This window comes from Heterocephalus glaber, unplaced genomic scaffold (genome assembly GCF_053883595.1).
Source record: "Heterocephalus glaber isolate CG9 unplaced genomic scaffold, H.glaber_assembly_v1.0 deba00001497, whole genome shotgun sequence".
NCBI classification, from domain to species: domain Eukaryota; kingdom Metazoa; phylum Chordata; class Mammalia; order Rodentia; family Bathyergidae; genus Heterocephalus; species Heterocephalus glaber.
Genome location: NW_028258320.1, coordinates 18,909,571 through 18,934,516, shown reverse-complemented (window position 1 = coordinate 18,934,516; position 24,946 = coordinate 18,909,571). Strand labels below are relative to the sequence as shown.

The following is a 24,946-nucleotide window of genomic DNA, read 5'->3' as shown; positions in this document are numbered from 1 at the left end:
CGTGCAAAAAAACCCGAAAAAACAAAAAAAAACCCAACAAAACTCACAGAACTGAGTTCCTGTAGAGTTTGCCTTGTTCGGTGGCTTTGGCTTTCATCCGGACCTTGGGCCACTGAGAAGTGAGGTGCTACACACAGCCTTCTGTCTAGGAGCTCGCCCACCAGGCACAGCCGCATCTGCCTTCTGCTCCTGTTCTATCCTTGGTCCCAGTCTGCTTGAGACTCAGTTGAATGTGTCTGCTCATTTCTCAAGTTCTAACCTGACTCAACGTAATCGCTTCAGAAAAGCTTTCAGTGGCCTTTCAACTGTCGTTTCCAGGGTCTCCCATCTCTCTATCATTCCTCCTACCATGATCACCTCTGTAACAGACACCCCTGTTTGAAGACGTCTATAGCAACCCAGGCACTTAGGCGGCATCATAGTCCTCACTCAGCTTACTGCCATTCGGGCATAGAAGACACAGTACTGGTTGTAGACAACTAGCTGCCCACTTGACTACTCCCCCACCCCGACCCTGTACTGGGGATCAAATTCAGGACCTTGCACGTGCCACTGAGCTAAATCCCTGGCCCCAACTTGATTACTTTTGATCTTACAGATGAGGCAGCTACTAAACTTGTCATGCCAAATTTACCATTCTAAAAAGTATAATTGTTCATGGTATTATTTTAAGGGCATAGTATAGTTGAGATTCAGCACAGGATGTGGTGCATCCTTTGTATTTTATGCATGTTTCTCTCCTCTGTTAGCACACTATGTCACCTTGATCATATTAAGTCACCTGACCTGGTCTTCATTTATTTGAAGTACCCAATACTGTTTAATAAATATAAACTATGGTTCTCATTCTTAGCAATGTGAGCCACTTGCGCAACTTTATTATCTTCAGCAGTATTTACATTTCTAGTTAACTTAGAGCAATTCTCATTTTTAAAATGTAATTATGCATAACAATTCCCAATAGTTCCGCTGATTTTCTATGGTAGCTGTTTTGTTATGGTAAGTATAGATTATGCATCAGCAAATATTTCTAATGCAGTTTCATACCTTATGCTCATTTAGATGTCATTATAAAATAACCTAGATATGGACTGTCTTTTCCTATAGGAAAAGAACCTGGAAGATAATTTACAGAATCTGGCTACAGAATTAGCTCCAATTTATAAGCAGTATGCACCTGTTGCTTACCAAAATCAGGTATGTTTTGGACTCTTTAACAGTGCTCTTCAGCATGGTTTTAGATTTCTATGTAGAGCGGGGCATGGTGGCGCACACCAGTAATCCCAGCACTTGGAAGGATGAGACAGGATTGCCTTGAGTTCAAGGCCAGCCTGGGATACAGTCAAAGGCCAGCCTCAACTACACAGTGAGACACTGTCTCAAAAAATAAATAAACACATAAAGTACTCCTTAATAGAAAACTATTCAAATTTGAATTTTAATATACAATTTTTGTTGAATTGCTTTAAAATGATCTAATACTTTAAAATATGTCATCCTTTTACATCAGTTTGATTAAAATACCAGGGTGGCAGAATTATGACTGTTTCTACTTTTGGGGGACATGCTAAGGATTGAGCCCAGGGCCTTACACATAAGTTATTTGCAAAGCATATAGAAATTGGAAATAAGTGCAAATTTTTTTTAAAATACAGTGCTGGATATTAAACATGGTACTACACACCCAGCATCAAAAGTCTATTTCCTTAAAAATCTTTAGTTTATTTGGATTCTTGTGAATAGCTTGCTCTTGGTTAAATTCCAACTTTACTTTTTTTTTTTTGGTACTGGGGATCGAACTTGGGACCTTGTGCTTCCAAGGCAGGCAGCAGAGCCACTGAGCTAAATCCCCAGGCTGGCATTGTTTTGATTTTGGTTTGATTTCCTTTTTTTGAGACAGGGTCTCACTACATATTCCAGGCTATCCTTGAACTCACAGCAATCCTCCTGCCTTAGCCTCCTAAGCGCCAAATAAAGTCCTTATTTCTTGTTTGTTTGTTTGTTTTTTGGTACGGGGGATCAAACTTGGGTCCTTGCACTTGCGCAGCAGGTGGTAAAGCCACTGAACTAAATTCTGGACCCTAAAGCACTTATTTGTAATGAAATCATTTAGGCTACTTTTTTAGCCACCACCACCACCAGGAAGTCAGGTCCTCCCTCAACCTTCAGATGCAGTCAGGGGTTATGGTTTTAAGCTGTATATTCTCAAGCACTTTCTCCTGACTCTTGCTAAGCTACGCATTCATTACAACAATACACTGTGGTCTCAGAAAGCTCAGAAATTACACAATTAGGAGGTTACTTCTACTGTTTATTAGAAATGATTCTTTCTATCTCTTGAGTCTTGTGGTTCCATCCTTTTAGGTGGAATATGAACACGTTGCCCGAGAATGCCGGCTTGGTCGAAAGGAAGGTCGCCCTTTCTCCGGGGTCACTGCGTGCCTGGACTTCTGTGCACATCCGCATCGGGACATCCACAACATGAACAACGGAAGCACTGTGGTGAGCGCCATGGGGCTGTGCATCAGGAACCTCTGGCACAGCATGCCTAGGCTGCAGTCTTTACATGTGATCACTGTTGTGACAAATTGCATGTCATACATTGTTAGATATCGTGTGGGATGTGCTTCCTTCACAGCACATACACTAAAACTTAGATATGGATTGCTTCTCAGCCTTTTGGCTAAGATCAAGTGTAAAACTTAGATATCGAGTGGGTGATGTTTATTAAACATTATCAATGTCTTTCCAACATATTATAAACCAAGCCTCGCTTTGTGGCCAACTTTAGATCATATTTTTGGGGAGGGAATACCGGGGATCAAACTCAGGACCTTGAGCTTTCAAGGCAGGCGGTGGAACCACTGAGCTAAATCCCTGGCCATCTAATTCATATTTTTAATCATGTTTTTTTTTTGCTGGGAGGAAGGAGTACAGGATTATTTGAAGCTATCAAACTGTGGTGGTGCATACCTGTAACGCCAGCAGCACTGCAGAGGCTGAGCAGGAGGAGCACATAAAGTTGACTTAAGTTAATTTTCCATTTTGTATGGTTTGGTTTGTTTGGGGTTTTTGTTTTGTTTTGTTTGAGATATTTTCACTTTGTGGTTCAGTCTTGCCTCGGGTTCTCTATGTATCCCAGGCTGACCTCAAACTCATGATCCTCCTGCCTCAGCTCCCTGAGTGCTAGCATTATTAATATCCAGCACCATTCCTGGCTTTCTTTTTGGCATGTGTACTTCAGGGTTTTTGTGTGGAGTTTTATTGGATTCAGTTTGATTTTTGAGCCAGCATCTTACTTGGTATTCCAGGATGGTCTTTAAACTCCTTATGTAGCCTTGAGTCTCCTCCTGCCTCAGCCTGCTGACTCTGAGATTATAGGTGTGCACCACTGTATGGACCAGTTTATTGGTTCTTTTTTGGGGGGGAGTATTGAGCTCAGGACCTTGTGCTTATGAGGCAGGCGAGGAACCACTGAGCTAAATCCCTGGACCCCTGCAATTCGTTTTTAATCCCAGTCCATATCTACCAGTGGTTGTTTGACTCCAGGTTGTTTCTTTGTTTTGTTTGGTTTGGGTTTTTTTGGTACCAGGGATGAACTTGGGTCCTTGTGCTTGCAGGGCAGGCAGCGCAACTACTGAGCTAAATTCCCAGCCCCTGACTCCAGGTTCTGTGGGCTATGTCTGTAGTCTGAACATAATCCACCTCAATCCAATCAAAACCTTTGTCTCTTTGTTGTGTGGTGTTTGTGTCTGTGCTGAGGACTGAACACAGGGACTTGCACTTGCCAGGTAGTCACTTTACCACCTTGTAAAGTTACTTCTTTTTCTTTTTTTCTGGTTTTCTGTGTTTTTGTTTTGTTTTTGGGGGCTGAGGAGGAGGGAATATAGAGGATCAAACCCAGGGGTGCTCTACCACTGAACTATATCCCTATTCCTTTTCTTTTGATTTTTCGTTTTCTTATTTTTTTGAGACAGGGTCTTGCTTTGTAGTCCAGGCTGGCCTGAAACGCAATTCTCCTGCCTCAGTCTCCAAGTACTAGGAGTACAGTGGTGAGCCACTTCGCCTGGTGGCTCATTTTTACTTTTGACACAGTCTCACTAAATTGCCCATCCCTGACTTAGGATCCTCCTGCCTCAGGCTCCCTAAGTACTGAGATTACAGGTATACACCACCTCGCCCTGCTCATGTCACCTTGTGAAAGAGAATAATCTCTTTGTTTTTTGGTTTGCCCAGTAATTTTGAAACGTTCATTAAATCTGAAGAGATGATGAAAAATGATGAGATACAAAGAAATACACAAAGTAGTCTTCTTTCCTTGCTTGGTCAGCATAAGTGTGTCCGGGTAGACCTAGTAGGCCAAATCATATGGTTGCAAATCATTCCTCACCACTAATAACGAATATAGTCTTGTGACCTTTTTCTTTTTTAAAAAATTAATTTCATTGGTAAAATTTAAATATACATAAGGATCATATTCATCAAAGGGAGTTTGTAGCTGTACATGATATATCTTGATTCTTCTTTTTTTCCCAATCCCCTCTTCTCTCTCTCTCCTTTTCTTTTTTTGGTACTGGGGATCGAACTCAGGACCTTGCACTTGCGAGGCAGGCGCACTTGCGAGGCAGCTGGCGGAACCACTAAGCTAAATCCCCAGCCTCCCCTCTCTTTGTTTTTTGAGACAGGGTCTCTCACTTTGTAGCCCAGGCTAGCCTTGAATTCACAGCAACACTCCTGTCTCAGCTTCTGACGTGCTTGAAATTATAAGCATGTGCCACCATTTCTGTAAGCCCAATGTCATCTCCAAATGATGAAGTTACATATATTCATCCTGGTGAGCCAGGTGTGGTGGTGCACACCTATAATCCCAGCAGTCAGGAGGCTGAGGCAGGAGGATTGCTGTGAGTTTGAGGCTAGCTTGGGCTATATAGTGAGATGAGACCCTGTCTCAAAAAACAACAAAAATTCCACCCTGGTAAATCCTGGCCAGGTAGTGATTCTTTATTACCCTTTGGTCAGGACTTTTTCCATTAACTGCCTTGACGTCAAGCTGGATTAGGTTCAGAGTAAAACCAAGTTTGAGTTCAAGATTTCCCTTTGTTCTTTGACATCCTTCTAAATTTCCTTTTTCGCTGACTTTAACAGTGTTTTGTGTCTTTTTAAAAATTCATCTTGAAAAAAAAATTCATCTTGTCATTTAATTTTTTATTAGTATATGTTTGCAATGCAAAACAATTGCATCTATCATGGTATGTTGGTGCATGTGCATAACAAGTCGTAATTCTCTTTCTTGTCCAGTTCCCCTCCTTCCCTCCAATTCTTGGTCCCCTTCCCATCAGTCAAAGTTCTATTTGTTTTCCCCTTAAATATTTTTTTCAACCCCTTTCTCTCCCCTCTGTCCCCCCTGCCTCCGAATTTTCTAATCTTGAAATTGTAACTAAGTCTCTTCTTTCATCCTGTTTCCTAATTTTTCTGCTTATCTTATCTCCTAGTTGTCCCCTCTTCAGTCTCCACATGGACAAGTAAATTGGTTAAAGTAAACTGGGGGAAGTTAGGGGTGGGTGATGCAGGCCTATAATACCAGCACCCTGGGGAGCTGAGGTGGGAGGATCACAAATTTGAGCCCAGCCTGGGCTATTTAGCAACTTAGTGAGACTTAGCCTCCAAAAAAAAAAAATGCAGGGGCAAGGCTTAGTGGTGCAGGTGTGTAATCCTAGCACTTGGAAGGTTGTGGCAGGAGGATCACCAGGAGTTTGAGGCCAACCTGAGCTACACAGTGAGACCCTGTCTCAAAAAAAAAAAAGGCTGGATCAATTTGAAGGCCCTGGGTTCAGTCTCCAACACCTCAAATCAGTCAGTCTATCCAGCCATTGAGGTACACACTTGTAATCCCAGCTACTCTGAAAGTTAAGATAAGACCATCATTTGAGACCAGCCTGGGCAACATAGAGAGACGCTGTCTCAAAAACAAACAAAAAGGCCATGCATGGAGATGCACACTTATACTCCCAGCACTCAGGAGGCTGAGGTAGGAGGATCCCTGTGAGTTCAGTGCCAGCCTGAACTACATAGTGAGGCCCTATCTCAAAACCAAAAAGAAAAAAATAAAAGCCTAGTTGAGGGGCCAGGGATTTAGCTCAGTGGTTCTGCTGCCTGCCTCGGAAGCGCAAAGTCCTGAGTTGGATCCCCGGTACCAAAAAAAAAAAAAAGCCTAGTTGAAGTAAACATTTATCAATTAAAGATTTCTGGTTTCAGACATTTTCAAAGTACTACCATTTTAGCCTCCATGACAGTTCAGTACTTCCAATCTTTTAAATACTACTAGAAATATTAAGAAAGTACTGTGAGTTTAAATTATGGTGAATTTTGCTATACCATACATCCTACTTACTTTTCTCATTGCTAGGACAAAATACCCAAGTTAAAGGAGGAATGGTTTATTTCAGTTCACAGTCTGTAGAAGTTTCAATCCATAATCTGCTGACTCCAAAGCAAAATGGCATGGCAGAGGGGCATCACAGAGGAGAAAGAGTCCATGGCAGGGTAGGCGGGAAAAAAGCAGCGGCAGTGAGCCAGCTTTCCTTCTTTCCCCTCTTTACCCTATCCACGCTACAAGCCTATTATTGGTGCCACCCACACCAATCAGTGGATTAATCCAGTTACAACACCCTTAAGCCAGTGTCATGCATCCTTGACTCAGTCACTACCAAAGCGCCCCCATTCGTGAATGCTTGGGCTTTGGGGGAACATTGAGGTAGACATAAGCCATTCTGCCATCTGTATGCATTGTTCCATCTATCAGGAAACCCAAGACACGTTGAAAAGTGAAATCTGCCTGTATCATTTATTTCCAATCTTTTTTTTTTTTTTTTTTTTTGGTACTGGGGATCGAACTCGGGACCTTGCACTTGCGAGGCAGGTGCGGGAACCACTGAGCTAAATCCCCGGCCCTCTAGTCTTTATTATGTTAAAATGAGCTCTTATCTCTAGGGAAAATGTTTTTAATGAAAAAAATGAAATCATTTCATATAATTGTGATGGATTTCTAGTGAAAAGTAATTACAACTGAAATATTAGTTGATAAAGCAGAATATTTATATTAGGTTGCAAAGGTCAAGCAGTCTCGAGGTGTGATGGTTCATTCTGATTTATGTACAATGTAGAAGTATAATGAGAGTTAGAAGAGTGTCTGGGAGTGGTGGTACATGCCTGTAATCCCAGCACTCAGAAGCAGAGTCAGGAGGATCCACAAGTTTGAGGCCAGCGTGGGCTACCTAGTGAGTTCAAGGCCTACTACATAGTGAGTTGGAGGCCAACCTGAATGAACTATACAGTGAAACCCTGTCTCAAAACAACAAAACTAAATAAAAGATGAATAGATTTCTTGCTACTGTACATGTTTGCAGTATGTAATGGTTATACTCCTTGAGGTGGTTGGTACATGTAACCTAACAGGTGTTAATTCTTTGTAAGAGTTCCCTCCCCCCCTTCTCAAGAAAAAATTTTAAGTAAATATGTACATTTATAGGAACAATAAATTTATATGTTATTCCTTACTGGAACAGAAGAAAAAAATGTCACAAAAGGAAAACAGAAATGGCTCAGGATGGCCATGGCGATGTATACCTGTTATCCCAGCACTCTGAGAGGCTGAGGCAGGAGGATGCAAAGTTAGAGCCCAATCTAGCCAATTTAGCATCTTAGCATGGCTATCTGAAAATGTGCAAAGGGCTGGGATGGAGCTCAGTGTACAGTCCCTGGGTTCAGGCCCCAGTGCTGCCAGGAGGGAAGACTGCACTGACATGACCTCTTCTCCCACCGGCCCCTGTCCTCCCTGTAGGTCTGCACTCTGACCCGGGAAGATAACCGCTCCCTGGGCGTCATCCCCGAGGATGAGCAGCTCCACGTCCTCCCATTGTACAGACTGTCTGACACAGATGAGTTTGGCTCCAAGGAAGGCATGGAAGCCAAGATCCAGTCGGGGGCTGTGCAGGTCCTCCAGCCCACTCGGAGGAAGAGGATGCGCTTCACGCAGCCAGTACCTCGCTCTGGGAAGAAGCGGGCAGCAATGATGACTGAGGTCCTGGAGCGCAAGATCAGGGCGGTGGAGAAGAAGCAGAGTCCTCGGGTCAAGCGGAAGAACAACTCTGCCATGGCCAACAACAGCAAGGCAACATCACTGCCCATCCCAGGTGAGCCCAGGACCTGCCCACTTCCTCGGTAGCCTTGTGTGGGCAGAGGGTTTGGACTTCCCTTGCACCTGCTGTCCTCTCTCCTATGTCTTTGGTGCCCCCTTAGAGATGAGCCAGTATGAGAGAAGACAGTAGTTCACACACTAGTTACTTTTTTTATTGTTTTAGAGAAGGTTTCACTATATGTTCCAGGCTAGCCTTGAACTCAAGATGTAGCCCAGGCTGTCCTCAAACTTTTGGTGATCCTCCTGCCTCAGCCTCCAGAGTACTGGGATTACAGGTGTGTTCAACCACACCTGCCTAGCTAAAATCTCATTTGACTTTGGTTATTATAATTTGTTTTAGGGTTTAAACTAAGACACTGGGGTGCCGGGGATTTAGCTCAGTGGTTTCACCTCCTGGTGCACAAGCACAAGGACCCGAGTTCGATCCCCGGTACCAAAAAAAAAACTTGTGAAAAACTAAGACCCTGGGGCCAGGGATTTAGCTCAGTGGGTTTGCCGCCTGCTGCGCAATCGCAAGGGACCCAAGTTCCATCCCTGGTACCAAAAACAAAAACTAAGACGCTGAATATATTTCTACATATATACCAGGGTTAAAAGTGAACAAAAAAGTGACACAGCTTTTTGGGGTCTTACCAGTGTGCCTGTGAATCCCCTGTGTATTTTCAAGCCCTACGTACTCTTCTTGGTATACATAAAACAGCAGCACTTCTGGGAAGCCTTCTTTTCATGTGTGGCATCATCTGCATGCACTGGTCTGAGCCATCCCTGTGCTGGAAACACAGGATCCGAGGGGAGGGAGATGCTGCCGCCAGGGCTACATCCAGCTGGGTGGGCCGGAGGTTGGCTGCGAATGCAGCATTTGAGGAAAGTGCTGCCTGAAGAGTCCAAAGTGGGATCTTTGGAGAAGCAGTGTTCTGGTACAGGAAACAGCAAGCTCAAGGCCTGTGTATTGGAGGTGGGCAGGGGTCAGCCTGGCTTGGAATGTTAACCGAAAGTAGCAGGGGAGGCAGTCTCAGAATTAAGTGGATGCCCAGCGGTTCATCTCGGTTTTGGTGGATCAGCCTGCCTTGTGAGCTTCGGAAATGTTACTGATGAGGTCAGATTATAGCAAGGTTTTGTTTTTGGGGGTTTTTTGGTACCGAGGATCGAACTCTCAGGTCCTTGCACTTTCGAGGCAGGCGCCGGAACCACTGAGCTAAATCCCCGGCCCCACAGCAAGGTTTGATCAGGTTCCAACATAAACCTGCTCACTGGGTGGAAACCATAATGAAATGGGCAGATGATAGAAACGTGAGAGAAATCATAAGTCCCTCCTAATAACAGGGAGAGGATGGAGCTCCAGAGTAGCTAATGAATGAGGGCATGAGAAATGTCTGGTTCAGATTTGTTTGTGGGTTTTTTTTGAGACAGGGTCTCACTATATAACTCATGCTGGCCTTAGACCCAAATCAGTTCTCCTGACTCAGCTTCCTAAGTGGTGGGATTATAGGCTTGTAACACCACAGAGTATGTTTTGAAGAGAACTTCAATAGAGATTCCTGATATATTAAATATGGAGTTAGCTGGATATGGTGTCATGCACCTGTAATCCCAGCACTCATGAGGCTGAGGCAGGAAGATTTCTGAATTAGAGACCAGCCTGGGTCACATAGTGAATTCAAGGCCAGCCTGAACCTAGAAGGATGTAGGAACTGTCAACCAATGAGGAATGGGGAGAGAAGAGCAGGAGAGATAGATGTGGAGGTGAGAGCCCACATTTTGACATGTCCAGTGGAGATACACGATATTGAAAGATATGATTTAGGGCCGGGGATTTAGCTCAGTGGTTTTGCTGCCTGTTGTGCAAGTGCAAGGACCCGAGTTCAATCCCCGGTACCAAAAAAAAAAAAAAAAATGATTTAGGGGGCAGCAAGCACTGAGGCAGTATTTCAAACAAGGAAACTAAAAGAGGTACGAATGATTCAAGGAAAAACCCTGGGAATTTTGATTTCTTGGGTTTCGAGAGTGAGGAGGAAGCAGCTGGAGAGACTTAGAAGGTCTGGTCAGCAAGAGTGAAGCCAGGCTCTCCCGTTTCAGAGAGGAGACGACCAAATTGCCAGAGTTACTCCTAGGAAAGTGACTCAGAAGACAGGTGTCACTGTTACATTTGGAGGCTGTTGGTGATTCTGGACAATGTTGGACTGGCAAATAAATGAAGTGAATTAAAATGGGAAGAATTCTTAGGGTTGATAATAAAAGCCATGGATGGAATGTAGCGAAGATCGTAAGAGTCGAGAAATTTTTTAATGGGAAATTTTCAAAACCATACAAAATAGAGGAAATTGTATAATGAGTCCCCCCCCCATGCAGAATGTTTCAATACAAAATCATACTCATTTAATCACTCAGGCCCCACCCTTTAGAGATCCGCTATTAACCATGGATTCATCAGTATGTGTCCCAAGATGAATCTTTATAACAGTAGCACTTACAACAAAACAAGTAGAACACCCTAATGATGCCATTACTGCTTCAGAAGGGTAGTGCTCAGGGGAGAACACTTCCCTAGCACGCACAAGGCCCAAGGTTCAACCCTCGGCATTGACTAACAAACAAAAAATTGCTCCAGCTGGGCATGGTGGTGCACGCCTGAAATCCCAGCACTCTGGAGGCTGAGGCAGAAGGATCACTGAGTTTGTGGTCAGCCTAGGCTACATAGTGAATTCAGGGCCAGCCTGAACTACAAGGAGAGACCCTGCCTCAAAAAAAAAAAAAAAAAAAATTGCTCCATTGGTTGTCTATTTAAGTTTTGTTTTTTACTTTTGGTTTGTTTCAGCCCATATCTAAAGAAAGATCACATATGTTAATATCTCTTTTAAGCCTCTTTTTTTTAAGGCTCACTTTTTCTCCTCTTCATTTTATTATTTTAAATAGCACAGAGAGAGTCCTATACATAATTTTCCCTATGTTTCTTCAAATCTGGGAGAATATAGTGTCTGATAGTTTCATTTTATGATACTCACATCGATCGTGGGTCAACTGTTGCTGACCTGAGTTACTGATTATGAAGTTTTCTATTAGCTTTTTACCTAATTGTTTGGGAAACATTCATGATCTTTGTCTATAGTCTTAATTACAATTAGCAATTTATCATTCTTTTGTTAATTGATATTGTTTTAAAAAGAAAGATTGTCCTTATCAATAATTTGGTACAAAGAAGCAGCATAAATCCGTAAGGCAGAGTGCCTATTTTTCCTAGCACTACGGGAGGCTAAGGCAGGAGAATCACAGTTTCAAGCCCAATCTGGGCAAATTAGTTATTTAGTGAGACCCTATCATAGATAAAAACTTAAAGAAAAAACAAAATACTAGGGATGTACCTAGGTGCAGAGGGTTCAATCCCTACTACCAAAAAATGAAAAGCTTAATTATTTGCCTTTTTTCAGAACACAGGTTGGTTTTCAAGTATCTCCCAGTGTAATCAGCTTGGGAAATATAGTACTGGATCATTTTGATTTCACAAATGTTTGAATATGGATTATTTGTCAGTACATATTGATCCCCCCGCAAAACAAAATTCTAAAATATTTCAGAATGTTCAGATCTTTTCCTCTTTGGTGTGTAGAAACCCCTGAAGCCGGCTTGGGAATTGTTTTATTGCAATTCTGGTTGTCTTTAATAGCTTTCTTAGCTTCTGTTACAAGATGTTGCAGGATCATATAATTCTGCCCCATATCTAAAACCAGGCATTTCTCTAAGGAGCCCTTGGCGGGGTTATGAATTGATGCTGAGCTTCACACTTAAGAGATACAGGGAGGGCTGGGGTGTGGCCAAGTGGTAGAGCATGTATGGAGTGGGCACAAGGCCTCAGGTTCAGCCCCCAGAACCCATCCCCCCACGAAAGAATCACAGAATGTTCCTTAGCCTCCTAATTTAGAAGAGAAATACTAAAAGTGAGACAGGGTTACATTCCTTCTTGGTTGTAGCCCCATTTTTTTTTTTACTGATAGTTAACAGTTCCATGCTGCTCAAAATGAGCAGTCAGATCATTTTCACCCTGTGTCAATCATTCCCCACTGCTATCCCTATACATAAGTTAAATGTAAATGTCTTCTGGATGTCATTTTCTTAGCCAGATTCTTCTAGTGTTCCGTGGTATCAGCCAAATGAACAATATTTCACCCATTGTCTCTAATCCTTTGCATTTTTTACCTATAAAAGAATTTTTTAACATCAATAAAAGACTCAATAAAAAAAGACTCAATAAAAGATACATTAATCTTTTAATATTTTTCCTTTAGCTAGGTGTGGTGTACCACATGCCTGTAATCCCAGCACTCAGGAGGCTGAGGCAAGATGATCACCATAAGTTGGAGCCCAGCGTGGGCTACATAGTGAGAGCCTATGTCAAAAAAAAATTTTTTTTTCTTCCAATAATTCACATAATGATGCCACTGATAGTTGCATAAGCTTCCTCAGGTAGTGCTCCTGCGTGCGTGTGTGTGTGTGTGTGTGTGTGTGTGTGTGTGTGTGTGTTTGTGTTACTAGGGATTGAACCTAGGTGCTTTGCACTGAGCTACATCTCCAACCGTTTTTGTTTTTATTTTGAGATAGGATCTTCCTAAATTACCCAAGCTGAGCTCCAAATTTTAATCTTCCAGCCTTAGCTTCCCAGAATGTTGTGATTACAGGCATGTTTCCCAATTCCTGGTAATACCATTTTTTCTGTTTTGGTTTGGTTTATGGGGGTTTTTTTGGTTTGGTTTTGTTTTTTAAGAGTCTCACTATGTAGCTCAGGCTGGCCTCCAACTTGTTAGCAGTCCTTCTGCTCCAGCCTCCGGAGTATTGGGATTACAGATGCACACCACCAGCCCTAGGGCTATTCAGATGATTCTTTTTTTATTATTATTATTATTCCAAACAATTTTGGCAAATCACATCAACCTCATCCATTATTTCTTCCACTATGGTAATTCTTATTTAGAAGAGAACTGCAGATCTGAAGCTGATCAAGTTTTTTTGTTATATTATTATTTCAAAACAGGACTGCTTTATTTTTTTTCAGATTGGTGCTAAAATTTATGGTTTTTGCATTTCCAAAGAAATAGAACTTCAAAACAAATAGAAATGTTTCTTATATATTCAACAAGTATGTTTCTATTTGTTGAGGCCTACAACATTACAGTAAATTACCTACAATTACCAATGTGGTAGAAATGATCTACCTACTTAGCATCCTTACCTACTTGTTGTTCCTTTGCATCTACAAAATTTTATATTCTTCCCCAGTAATTGACCTGAAGAGTCATGAAGCTTTTATTTCACATAAATATTTATAAGCTATTGCTTATTTTTCCTTTCCAAAAATCAAATCATGAAATAACCTAAAAGGCATTGAAACAGCTCTTTGGGTAGATTATTATTGTTCTGTGTCTTTGCATTATTATTCCGGTGTTTAGTTGGAGTATTTACCTTATAGGTAGTTACAGCATTTTTAATACTTTACGCCTTTAAAACAATATTTATCCTTTTGGCTACATCTTTGGAAGAACTTAGGGAAAATTGTTGGACAAGAAAGTATATCAAGGTGGAGGTATAGCTCAGTAGTAGAGCTTTGGCCTGACATGCTCTAGGCCCTAGTTTCAGTCCTTAGCACGGGGGGATAAAAATTTAAAACCCTTTAAAGCTGACAATTACCAACCATGCCTGATGGTGCATGCCTGTAATCCCACCACCTGGAAGGCTGAGCCAGGCGGATCACTGAGTTCAAGGCCAGCCTGAATTGCATAGTGAGACCCTGTCTCCAAAAAACCGAAAAAGAAAGAAAGATGACAATTACCAAAATAGTTTGTGTTCATTTTCACATTTGATGTCCCTTTCTGTTTAAGGAATAATAGTGAGACAATGCGACCCAGAATAAAAAGTGAAACTAAACCCCATTTTATCTTCAAAGGTTCAGACAACACTAAATGCTATTCATCGGTCCCATCCATGCCTCACCCCGTGAAAGAGGCAAACCTGTCTCCAGTCTTCTGTCCCCTGAAGCCTCCTCCCTTGACAGCAACTCCAGTTAGGTACCCTAAGATAGGCTCGCTCGCATTCCCGGGGAGAAGCAGCACTGACCCCTGCACCACGCCTCCTGCAGCCCCCGCAGGTGCTCACGTAGCTGCAGGGGAGAGTGCAGCAGCTCCTGTCCCCACCCTGTCCCCACCCATGCGGGAGCCCCTGGCTTACCCCGAGCCTCCCCCTGGCCCGGCTGAGCATCCGGGCCAGCAGCCCCTCTTCCTCGCATCCTGCCTGGCGGATGAGGAGGAGCAGCACTGGGAAGGGGATGAGCCACTGTCAGACGACGCCCTGTCCGACGAGCTCCTGTTCCCTGCTGAGGAGAAGCTGCCGTACCTGGACGAGTACTGGTCGGACAGTGAGCACATCTTCCTGGACGCCAGCGTGGGCGGGGTAGCCATCGCGCCCACGCATGGCTCAGTGCTGATCGAGTGCGCTCGCCGTGAGCTCCACGCCACCACCCCTGTTGCCAACCCCAACCGCAACCACCCCACGCGCCTCTCCCTCGTCTTCTACCAGCACAAAAACCTGAATAAGCCCCAACACGGTTTCGAACTCAACAAGATAAAGTTTGAGGCTAAAGAAGCCAAGAATAAGAAAACAAAGGCCTCAGAGCAGAAAGAGCAGGCAGCTGATGAGGGCACTGCCTTGTTCCTTGAAGTAAACGAATTGAACCAAATCCCTTCTCACAAAGCATTAACGTTAACCCACGACAACATTGTCACTGTGTCCCCTTACGCTCTCACACACGTCGCAGGGCCCTATAACCACTGGGTCTGAAGGCTTCTGTCCCCTTCTCAATGCCTTTGCTAGTGCAGTGTATTTTTTCAAGGTGCTGTTAAAAGAAAGTCATGTTGTCGTTTACTAAATCTTCATCTCACCCATTTCAAGTCCGAGGTAAAAAAAAAATTTCTTTTTAAAGGGGTGGGTACTTAACTGTGACTATATTTTGACAATTGGTAGAAGGTGCACATTTTAAGCAAAAATAAAAGTTTTATAGTTTTAAATATATAAAGAAATGTTTTGGTTAGGTGTTAACCTTGATAGAATCACTCAGTTTGGTGCTTTAAATTAAGTCTGTTTACTATGAAACAAAAGTCATTTTTAGAGGAATTTAACAGGTTCATGCTGTAAGATGTAAAATCAAGACACACAGCGTTAACTCTACACAGCTCCTGGTGCTTAACCACATCGACACAGTTAAAAATAAGCTGAATTATTTCATGGTGCCATTTTTTCCAACATCTTCCAATCATTGCTAGAAAATTGGCATATTCCTTTGAACCTTTGAAATAAACCAATGAAATGCTTTCTCTCTTAAAATACTTCCTCCTGTTGAAATCATTTTTGTTAGTAATGGTTGGAGGCTGTTCATAAAGTGTAAATATATATTTTAAAAGCACTTTCTATTTTTAAAAGTAACTTGAAATAGTATAGTATAAGAATCCTATTGTCTATTGTTTGTGCATATTTGCATACAAGAGAAATCATTTATTCTTGCTGTGTAGAGTTCCATCTTGTTAACTGCAATATGTAGTCGAATCATGTATGTGGTTTATGTTCTTTTAATATGTCCTTTCACATTACATATTAGCTACTTATATAAAATAGTTTATCTCTAAAATTGGAATTAGGACATATCAACACTGATTTTTTTTTTTTTAAACTAAGAGTGTGGTCAACAATAGTCTCAATTTTCTTTTATCCCAGCTTTATGAATATAACCCATCAACAATGTTTCCAAAAGGAAATGGGGGGCCGGGGATTTAGCTCAGTGGTTTTGCCGCCTGCCTCGCAAGCGCAAGGACCCGAGTTCGATCCCCGATCCCCGGTACCAAAAAAAAGGATATGGGATTCAGAGGAGTCAAATGCTTCTGATGTTTCAAGGTGATAAAATGCAAAAATTAGTAGCCAGAACTCTTCCCCATCCGAAACTGCCTTGATTGTTCTGTAGTCCAATTTAAGGAAGAATAAGTGAAAAAGGAATCCTGTAGAAATCTTTTGAAAACAAGTTCTCCATTATTGTCACATCTCCCCATCTCTCAGTCAAATAGTAAGAAATGGTACTATAAACATTAATTAGTTCTCGTCCATTTAGAACTAATCCATTCATTAACCTTAGTATACTGGATTTGGAGAAATAGTAATTCCTCTTCTCTTTAAAAATTGTCTATGGTGTAGCTAACAAGAAAAACAGTCCTTCCATATATTTTAGGGTTCCCCTTTTTATCCCCATTATTTTGTTGAGTTAATGTTTATAGCAACACAAAAAGGTTTACCCAAATAAAATGTTAGGAACAAGAACCTTCAATCAAATACTTGATTCTGTTAAAATGCAGAGGTGCTATAGCATTCAAAGTGTTAGATTCTTCGGGAGTATAGAAACCTCAATGGTGCTTCTCCCCTGGATGCCATAGGAAACCACACCTGCTAACACTCATCATTGTGGTGCAAATGCAAGGCTAAAGAAAAACTCATTATTATAACTTATTAAAATAATATATATGGTGCAAATATCAGTTTAAAGCTTTTGACTTATCCAAGTAAAGGAATATGAAGGGATTGTAAATATATGTCCATTGATAGACCATCTTGTACAAGTAGATTTCTGCTTACTGAATATGTAAAATAGGGTAATTTGTTGACTTGTTTTAGTATTTTGTGTGCCTTAGAGTTCGTTTTAAAACATGTATTTTTTTGAGCCTAAGGTTTCTTATATGAGAATAAAAGTGATTGTTTATTGCTTCAGCTGCTTCAATAAGATATCTACTAGTATTAGATCAAGAATACACCTTGTGAAATTAGATTTTAGGCCTTAGCTCCCACTAGAAATTGTTTCCTTACAAGATTTAATGGATGAAATCTTAGGGCCCTTTTTCCATCTATCCATTCCTCCAATGCACACTTACCAAAAGCCTTTGAACCACCTATGACATATTAAATAACTTTTTAATAACCTAAACTTTAATCACCAATGTTGATTAACAGGACTTTTGGGATTTGTGAAGCTAGCTGCAGTTTACCAAAATAAGTCCATGAAAATAGCTACTTTGAACTAAAATGTCTCCATTCCGGTGTTCTTAACACCATGAGTGGGCTACCTCCACCAGTGTCCCCGCTGTGGGGAAACACTCTATTCCTGCTCTTTTGGAATCTTTCTGAATTGTAACACTTTACCATCCCAGTCTCTGCCCTGTGGTTTTTACAAAGCTCGTGCTTATTCAGTGTTCTGCAGCATTGTGATTGTATGCTGGCTACACTGCTTTTAGAATACTTTCTCATGAAGCAAGAATTTGAAATAACATTTTCACTCATAAAATTGGTCATCCAGCCTTATTTCTACACCTGTATTATGTTTTACTATTATCACCTTTTCTTTTCCCTTTTTTATAGAACTCAAAAAGGGGATTTTGGCCCAGGGATTTAGCTCAGTGGTTTCGACACCTGCTACACAAGCGCAAGGACCCGAGTTCGATCCCTGGTACCAGAAAAGGGGGGGGGGGTGAATCTTCTACCTTTGTTCATAATATTATTGAATTCAATGATACATGATTTCCAGATTAGCCCAGCTGGTTCATAATACATTACAGATTCACCAGCTATAACGATAGAGTAACCACTGCCTGGTATAGAATTGTACAAAATAGTACACTGCCCCTCAAAACTCCATTTTTAATGGCTACCAGGGTATCACTGAATTCTTTATTTTTCCTTTGCTTGCTGTTTCCATTTCATACACAAAGTACCAAATAGACAGTGTCATTAACCTAATTGGAAAGTGAGGCTAATACCAGCAGGTAAATTTTTACAACATGAATACATCTTGAGTAATTTTCCAAATCTTTGTCAATCTGCATGTGGATAAAATGATTTCATTTGCTAAATATAGAACTTCACTGGCTGAGCTCCATAAGCAATTTATTCAGACATAACCCCAATACATACTTAATTGAATGCATACCCTTGTGTAAATGAGCTCCTGACTCAAGTCCTGTAAAGTAACCTACTTTCTAATGTTATTATTATTCCAGTGATTCCTACTATCATTCCACAGTTGCATGTATGAAAATTACCCCAAAGTAGTCTTTTTTTTTTTTGATACCGGGGATCGAACTCGGGTCCTTGTTCTTGCGCAGCAGGTGGCAAAACCACTGAGCTAAATCCTTGGCCCCCCAAAGTAGTCTTTTTAAAGCAAAAGTTATATTGATACTTTTTATCTGGGACAAATTTGTGACATTGCATGACAGTTTTCACCAGTAGTGGGCACAGCAATTCCTTTGAAGGTGCCATCTCAATGGGTAGTTTTTGAATACATAGCTACCTTCAATTTCACACCGTAATGCATGGAAATCTTTTTTGTGTATAAATTTAATACAAGTTTTCATCTTCTGTACAATTGATCGCAAAGGAATTGTGAAAAAATGTAGTATGGTAGAAAGTCACAATTCAATCACAGGTAGCAGATATTAGTATCAGTTTGTAATTAGACTCTAAACAGATAACGGCCTCTATGGTTTAGATGACTTTATAAAACTTGATTTTCTTTCTCAGAGTGTATTTTATCACTGGGAAATAGCCTTATTTAGGTACAAAAATAAAATGGCTTTTTTGTTTTATTCCCTAAGAGGTTCAGAAAAAGAACATTAACAGTGAAATTGGGTCAAGATTCCTTGTCTGATTTAACAGGCTTTGTGTGGGAATTTGGGTGCTTTTCACCTCTGAAGCTATCCAGTTAAGTCATCTTGCAAAGTGTGGCAATGGTCTGTTTGCCATTTCATTGAACAGGTACCAAATGCTTCTACATCAGAGGCTTTTAGCCACCTGGAATCTAGTATTGGGCATATAGGAGTTTTTAAAAAAAAATGGATGATTGAGCCAGACATGGTGTTACATGTCCACATTCCCAGCTACTCAGGAAGCTGATACAAGAGGGTTAGAAGTTTGTCACTAGTCTTGGCAATTAGCAAGACTGTCTGTTTTTTTGGGGGGAGGTACCTGGGATCGAACTTGGGACCCTGTGCTTGGGAGGAAGGTGGTGGAACCTCTGAGCTAAATCCCCAGCCCATGTGTCTCAAAATTAAAAATGGGAAGGGCTGGAGATGTAGCTCAGCAGTAGAGCTCTTGCCTGGTATGCATGTGGTCCTGGGTCTGATCCCCAGTACCGTAAAAACGAAAAGACAATGATGGCAGGAAGGTAATTCAGAAAATCAGTCATTATATCCTTTATTAGAAACAGAATCTGGGCTTTCTTAGTATACATTGAGGTTCAGGGGTCTATTTTGTCTGTATTAAATAGAAACTGAGTTCTATTAATTTCTGAGGTGGTACAGCTGGACTCTATGTGGGACATTATTATTTTTGTCTACTTTGAACTCTACAAACTTTTTCTGCCTTTCAGTTTCTGGATGATAATATGGGTTTTGGTGTTTGCTTGTTTGTTTGTTTGGAGATGGTGTCTTATTGTATTGCCCAGGCTGATCTTGAACTCCTAGGATCAAACAGTCCTCATGCCTCAGCCTCCCGAGTAGCTGGCACTATAGGAGACACAATCTACCTTGTTTTCTTTTGGGTACCAAATACCACTGTTCGCTCAAAAGACAGATACTTTTATTCCCTCAAGTAACCAAAATATGTTCCTTCTTGTACCACTCTTTATTTTCAGTGTTGCAATTCACCTTTTGGTAGCATACATAATATTTCTAGCTTTAAAATTCCAACATTGGAGCCAGGGATGTAGCTCAGCATCACAGTGCCTGCCTGGCAAGCACAAGGTCCTGAGTTCGATCCCTGGTACCCCAAAAATTATAAAATAAAATTCCAACATTCATTGTTTCTTCACTTCCTATGTTCCCTTTCCATTCCTACTATAATATCCATGATCCTGCCTTGACTATTAAGTTTTCTCTCCTTTGTTCAGCCATAGATGTCCCTCACATTGAAGCAAAACTTGGTCCAAGGTAGGAATGTTATCAGATATAAATCTGTTTGCTTTTTTCACCCATTTATGTGTGTGTGTGATCGTGCAGACTCATGGTTAAACAGTATGAAACTAGCTATCCTAAAAATAATAATCTTGCCCTTAACAGCCATTATGTAAGACATTCTCTCTTGTTCATAAGAAAAATATTTTACAGCTGTCAGAAAGATTTTTATTGTAGGAGAAACAATGTTGGAAAGTAATTCTTCATTTGGCAAGGTATTAACTTATTATAATCCTTGACCAGAAAATGGTTGCTGTTATTTTTCTTTTTACTGAAGATGCAGAGTCACTGAGTACACTTTTAAATTTTTTTGTTTTTATGCTGGTATTGAACCCAAGGCTTCATTCATGGTAAGCAAGTGCTCTGCCATTGAGCTGTATCTGCAGCACATTTTCATTCTTTTTAAATTTATCTGTTCCTCTAATTTTTTTTTTTTTTTTTTTTGGCTTTTTTGAGGCTGGATCTTGCATTGCAGTTCAGGCTGCCTTGAACTCACTATGTGGCCCAGGCTGGCCTTGAAGTTGTGGTTATCCTTCTGCCTCAGCTTCCCAAGTGCTGGGATTACAGAAATCCACCATCACACCTACTGTACCCTGATATTCTTTAAAAATTTGTTGCTTTCCTACTACTCTCTCCTGTCTCCAGATCTCCTACACAAATAAATAGGCATGGTTCATTTTAAGAATAGCAGTGATCTTTGATCTTTTTATCTTTTCAAATTATGACTCATAAGTCCTTTTAGACATAATACTCAGAAAGGTGCAAGAGTTTCTTTTTTTGAGACAGGATCTCACTATGTACCCCACGCTTTGCTTGAACTTGAGGCAATCTTCCTGCCTCAGCCTCCCAAGTGCTGGGATTACAGGCCTGCGTCACCACACCCAGCCAGGTGGGAAGGGCTTTTAGTCAGCTCTTTTGGATTGAAGGGAATTCAATTTGTAGGAATCGGTAGTAGTTACAAGACCATGTATCAAATATTAATATTAAGTGGTCTCTGTGTACATGTCTGAACAATATTTAATTTATTTTATCGGTATTCAAGTGTTTTGCAAAAAAAAATAAAGATAAAAGTATACTAAGTTAAATATTCTAAAAGACTCCTCTGTGTTGTGTGGCTTTGCTATTTCTGTATAATGCATCTTACAAATTTTAAATTTGCTGGCGAGTAACTAAATTAGTAATGAGTCCTATCTATAGAGTAGATTATATTCTTTGCCTATTTTCCTTGTCTCTCAAACACATGTTGTGGGTGGCATCTATTTTCATGTAGATTTACTTGGGATTCTCTGTTATTGGCAATAGTAGAAAGTTTTATACAATCTGGGTGAGAAAAGTTTTCAAAAATGAACCCAAAGTAATGGAAGAGCTCTTAACAGTGATAAGCAGTCAGAAGCCCCTAGATGAATTGTAAAAGGAAGTTCAAGAGTAGGAATTACACAGAAATGTGCTCCATCAGCCACTGAACTGAAGGTTCACTGTGCCAACTCAAAAGCAAGAAATGTTCACATTTCTTCTCTGTACTCTGTAATTATTTATTTATATCAAAAATAGCTGCTAAAAATAAGGAACTATTTTGAACACAGACATGATAGTAATACATAGTATGGTCCCTATAATTTGTAATGTTTGAGGTTATCAACCTGCTTTCCTCTGTGCAACTTTTTCTTGCTGCGTGGAGAACATCGTTCCCATTTGGCCATTGGGAAACATGCAGTTAGCAGGAATAGCAGATGATTTGATCTGAGTTGGGCAGCAAGTTAACCAGTCTGAGAATGAATGCAGTGTCTGTAGACTGCTATGTGCATTTCTGAACCATGAACTCGATGAAGAAGACAGTGTTTCAAGTAGAGATTTTGTCACACATGATCTGAGAATAATCTAAAATTTTATTTATAAACTATGCTTCTGAAATATTTTGTTTCCATTTATTTAACCAGCTGTTTTCTCATGAGAATGAAGGAAGGACTCCCTGAATTTCCAGGACTTATTTGGGGCATGGGTACCAGGGATTGAACCCAGAACCTTGGGCTTGTGAAGCAGGTGGCGGATTCAGCACTTCTGTATTAGGACTTAGTTTTGTGACATTTTATCTTTTTCTCTCTCTTTTTTTTTTTTTTTTTTTTCTCTGTACCGGGAATCAAACTCAGGGCCTTCTGCTTGCCAGGCAGGCACTGTGATACTCATCTTAATGCCCGGCCTTTTTTTTCTTTTAAATAAAGACTAGCCCTTTAAAAACAGGAGGAGTTCCCTAAGTAAGTTTTTCATGTTTCATTCTTTTTTTCGGTGTGGGGGGAGGGGGGGTGTTACCGGGGATTGAACTGGGGTCCTTGCATTTGCAAGGCAGGCTGCGAAACCACTGAGATAAATTCCCGGCCCTCCTTATTTTTACATTTTCTATTTTTAAATTTTTAGTACTACATATTTGCAGTTCATAATGATTACATTTATCCTGGGGAGTTGGTACATGTACATAACATATCCTAAGTCTTTTTACTCTTCCCTTCTTTTTTTTTTTTTTTGGTACCAGGGATCGAACTCAGGACCTTGCACTTGCACGGCAGTCGGTTGGAACCACTGAGCTAGATCCCCGGCCCCATAATAACTTTTTTTTTCCCCATAATAACTTTTTATACTACTTTAACAAAAGGCTTGGTTTGGCACCTCACAAATCAAAGTTTAATATGTTTGTTGAACCTTACTGAAGTAACATATTTTTGAAGGAAATGGTGCTAGGTAATCAGTTTTAGTTCCCTGCCCCTCCCAATATAAATGAAAAATTATTGGTGTCTCCAAAAGGTAGTAGTACTGTTTTGAATTTGAATGTTTGAATTACTATTTTACTTATTTGAATTTGTCTTGTTTTTTCTGCTTTGTTTTCAGCCACACAAAATCTTTGGGTCAAAGGATAAATATGACTTTGCCCAGAGAGTTAAGAAAAACAATGACATTTGTAAAGTTTATAGTAACCTCTTTATATATAGGTTATTCTAGTAACGTGTAATTTAAAGAGGTAGGACATTTTGACTATCTCACCATTACCTTCTAGGTCACAAAAATAAAAGAACAAAATAAAAATCGGCCCAACTTATATACTCTAATCTGGGTCCAGGGATGTAGCTTAGTGGTGCTGTGCCTGCCTGGCAAGCTCAAGTTCCTGAGTTTGATCCCTGGTTCTTGGGGGGGGGGCCGGACTCTAATCCACTTTTGATGGTTTTGGTGAGTTCAGTAACTTCCTATCATCAATGCCTATTTGTGCTATAATTAAATGATTAATGGCATAAGACTTTACAAAAACAGCTCTTTAAAAAAAGATTCAATATTTTTATTGCAATGTATGCTCATATTTTTCTTTAGCCTTTATGAGATAACATTGTGATAGGTGCTTAAAGAGAAATATTTTTTCAGAAATGCTTTTATAGTAAAAACTAAGGGCAGCTTTTGCATTGTGACGTATGGCTGGATGGTCATATTTGGGTTAGTAAGAAGTCATGAAGTGTTCCCTAACCAGAAATTTTGTAAAATTTGGCAGAGGGATAAACATGAACTACTTAGTTTGTACATGGTCTCTCATGCTACATGGTTACTTACCAAGTAAATTCACACAAATGTCATTAGCTTGATTTAGAGGAGAAGCCAGAATGCTTGTCAATGGTGGGGGTAAAATATTCACCGATTCTCTACTGTGGTGAAATAGAGTAGAACTGAATTCCCAATAGAGAAATATCAATTTCATAAGTTAATATCCCTTGTCTCTACTTGACTTCTGGAATATAGTTAATATTTATTTTTTACTGTTTGGGGGGGGTACTTATTGCGGTCCTACTGTATTAAATAGCCCATATATTGAAATGTTTGCGAGAAAATGCTTTTAAAACTCCACAAAATATGTTTTAGTTTTTGACATTTGAGGGAAACAGTTAAAAAAAAAAAAGCACTTCACCATGTAGAAGGGAAAGATAATTGTATAATGATGATGATCTTAATACATGTTCAACATTTTGCCCCCTGTGGACAAGGGAACGCTTACTAGCAGTACTTGAAGACTTGTGAGGTGGAATTGCTTGTTACTTGAAAGATCTAATTAAGCTAAATTTTGGTGCACAGCAGTTGTACATGATTTCATGTTTATGTAGCAAAACGCATTGAAATGTACTAGTATTGAAACATACATGTAAAGATAGCTGTGGAAATTGTCTATTTTATTTTCCTTGTGTGTCATTTATTTAGAGCATACATTTTTTAATTGTTCTAACTGAATAAGGCTAAATGAATACTGTAACTGAAAATATATTTTAAATCTTTGTCATGAGTTTTTAAAAAAAAAAACTATTGCAAATTGTATCATTCCTGATTACACAGAACCTTTGTGGGTGGTTTTAAATAAATTTTATACTTCTATTTTGCACCTGGTAGTCTAATTTTTCTTTCCTCTTCAAAACCATATTTTAAGAATTTAATGTTCAATAAAAGTCAGATTTTAACTACAAAAGACTCTTTAAGATTTAACATTTGGAGGGGGTGGGGATTTAGCTCAGTGGCACAGCGCCCGCCTCGCAAGCACAAGGTTCTGAGTTCGATCCCCAGTACCACAAAAAAAGGGGGGGGGCAAGGATTTAGCTCAGTGGTTCCAGCCCCTGCCTCTCAAGAGCAAGGTCCGGAGTTTGATCCATGGTACCAAAAAAAAAAAAAAGATTTAACATTTGGAGGTAAATAAATGTATAGGTCA

At 40.3% G+C, this 24,946-nt stretch overlaps 1 protein-coding gene across 10 annotated transcripts in view; it reads left to right on the top strand.

The window, feature by feature from the left end:
* Tet1 (tet methylcytosine dioxygenase 1) overlaps nucleotides 1-24,625 on the top strand; it is a 122,317-nt gene extending 97,692 nt beyond the window's left edge. For all 10 annotated transcript variants that reach the window (XM_013072998.3, XM_087184785.1, XM_021259492.2 and 7 more), the window contains 4 exons: nucleotides 1,108-1,197; nucleotides 2,365-2,502; nucleotides 7,841-8,192; nucleotides 14,130-24,625. In XM_013072998.3, the coding sequence (XP_012928452.1) occupies nucleotides 1,108-1,197; nucleotides 2,365-2,502; nucleotides 7,841-8,192; nucleotides 14,130-15,019 (1,470 nt within the window). In that variant the 3' untranslated portion in view covers nucleotides 15,020-24,625. The remainder of the gene's footprint in view (nucleotides 1-1,107; nucleotides 1,198-2,364; nucleotides 2,503-7,840; nucleotides 8,193-14,129) is intronic.
* Nucleotides 24,626-24,946: the final 321 nt, after the last annotated feature.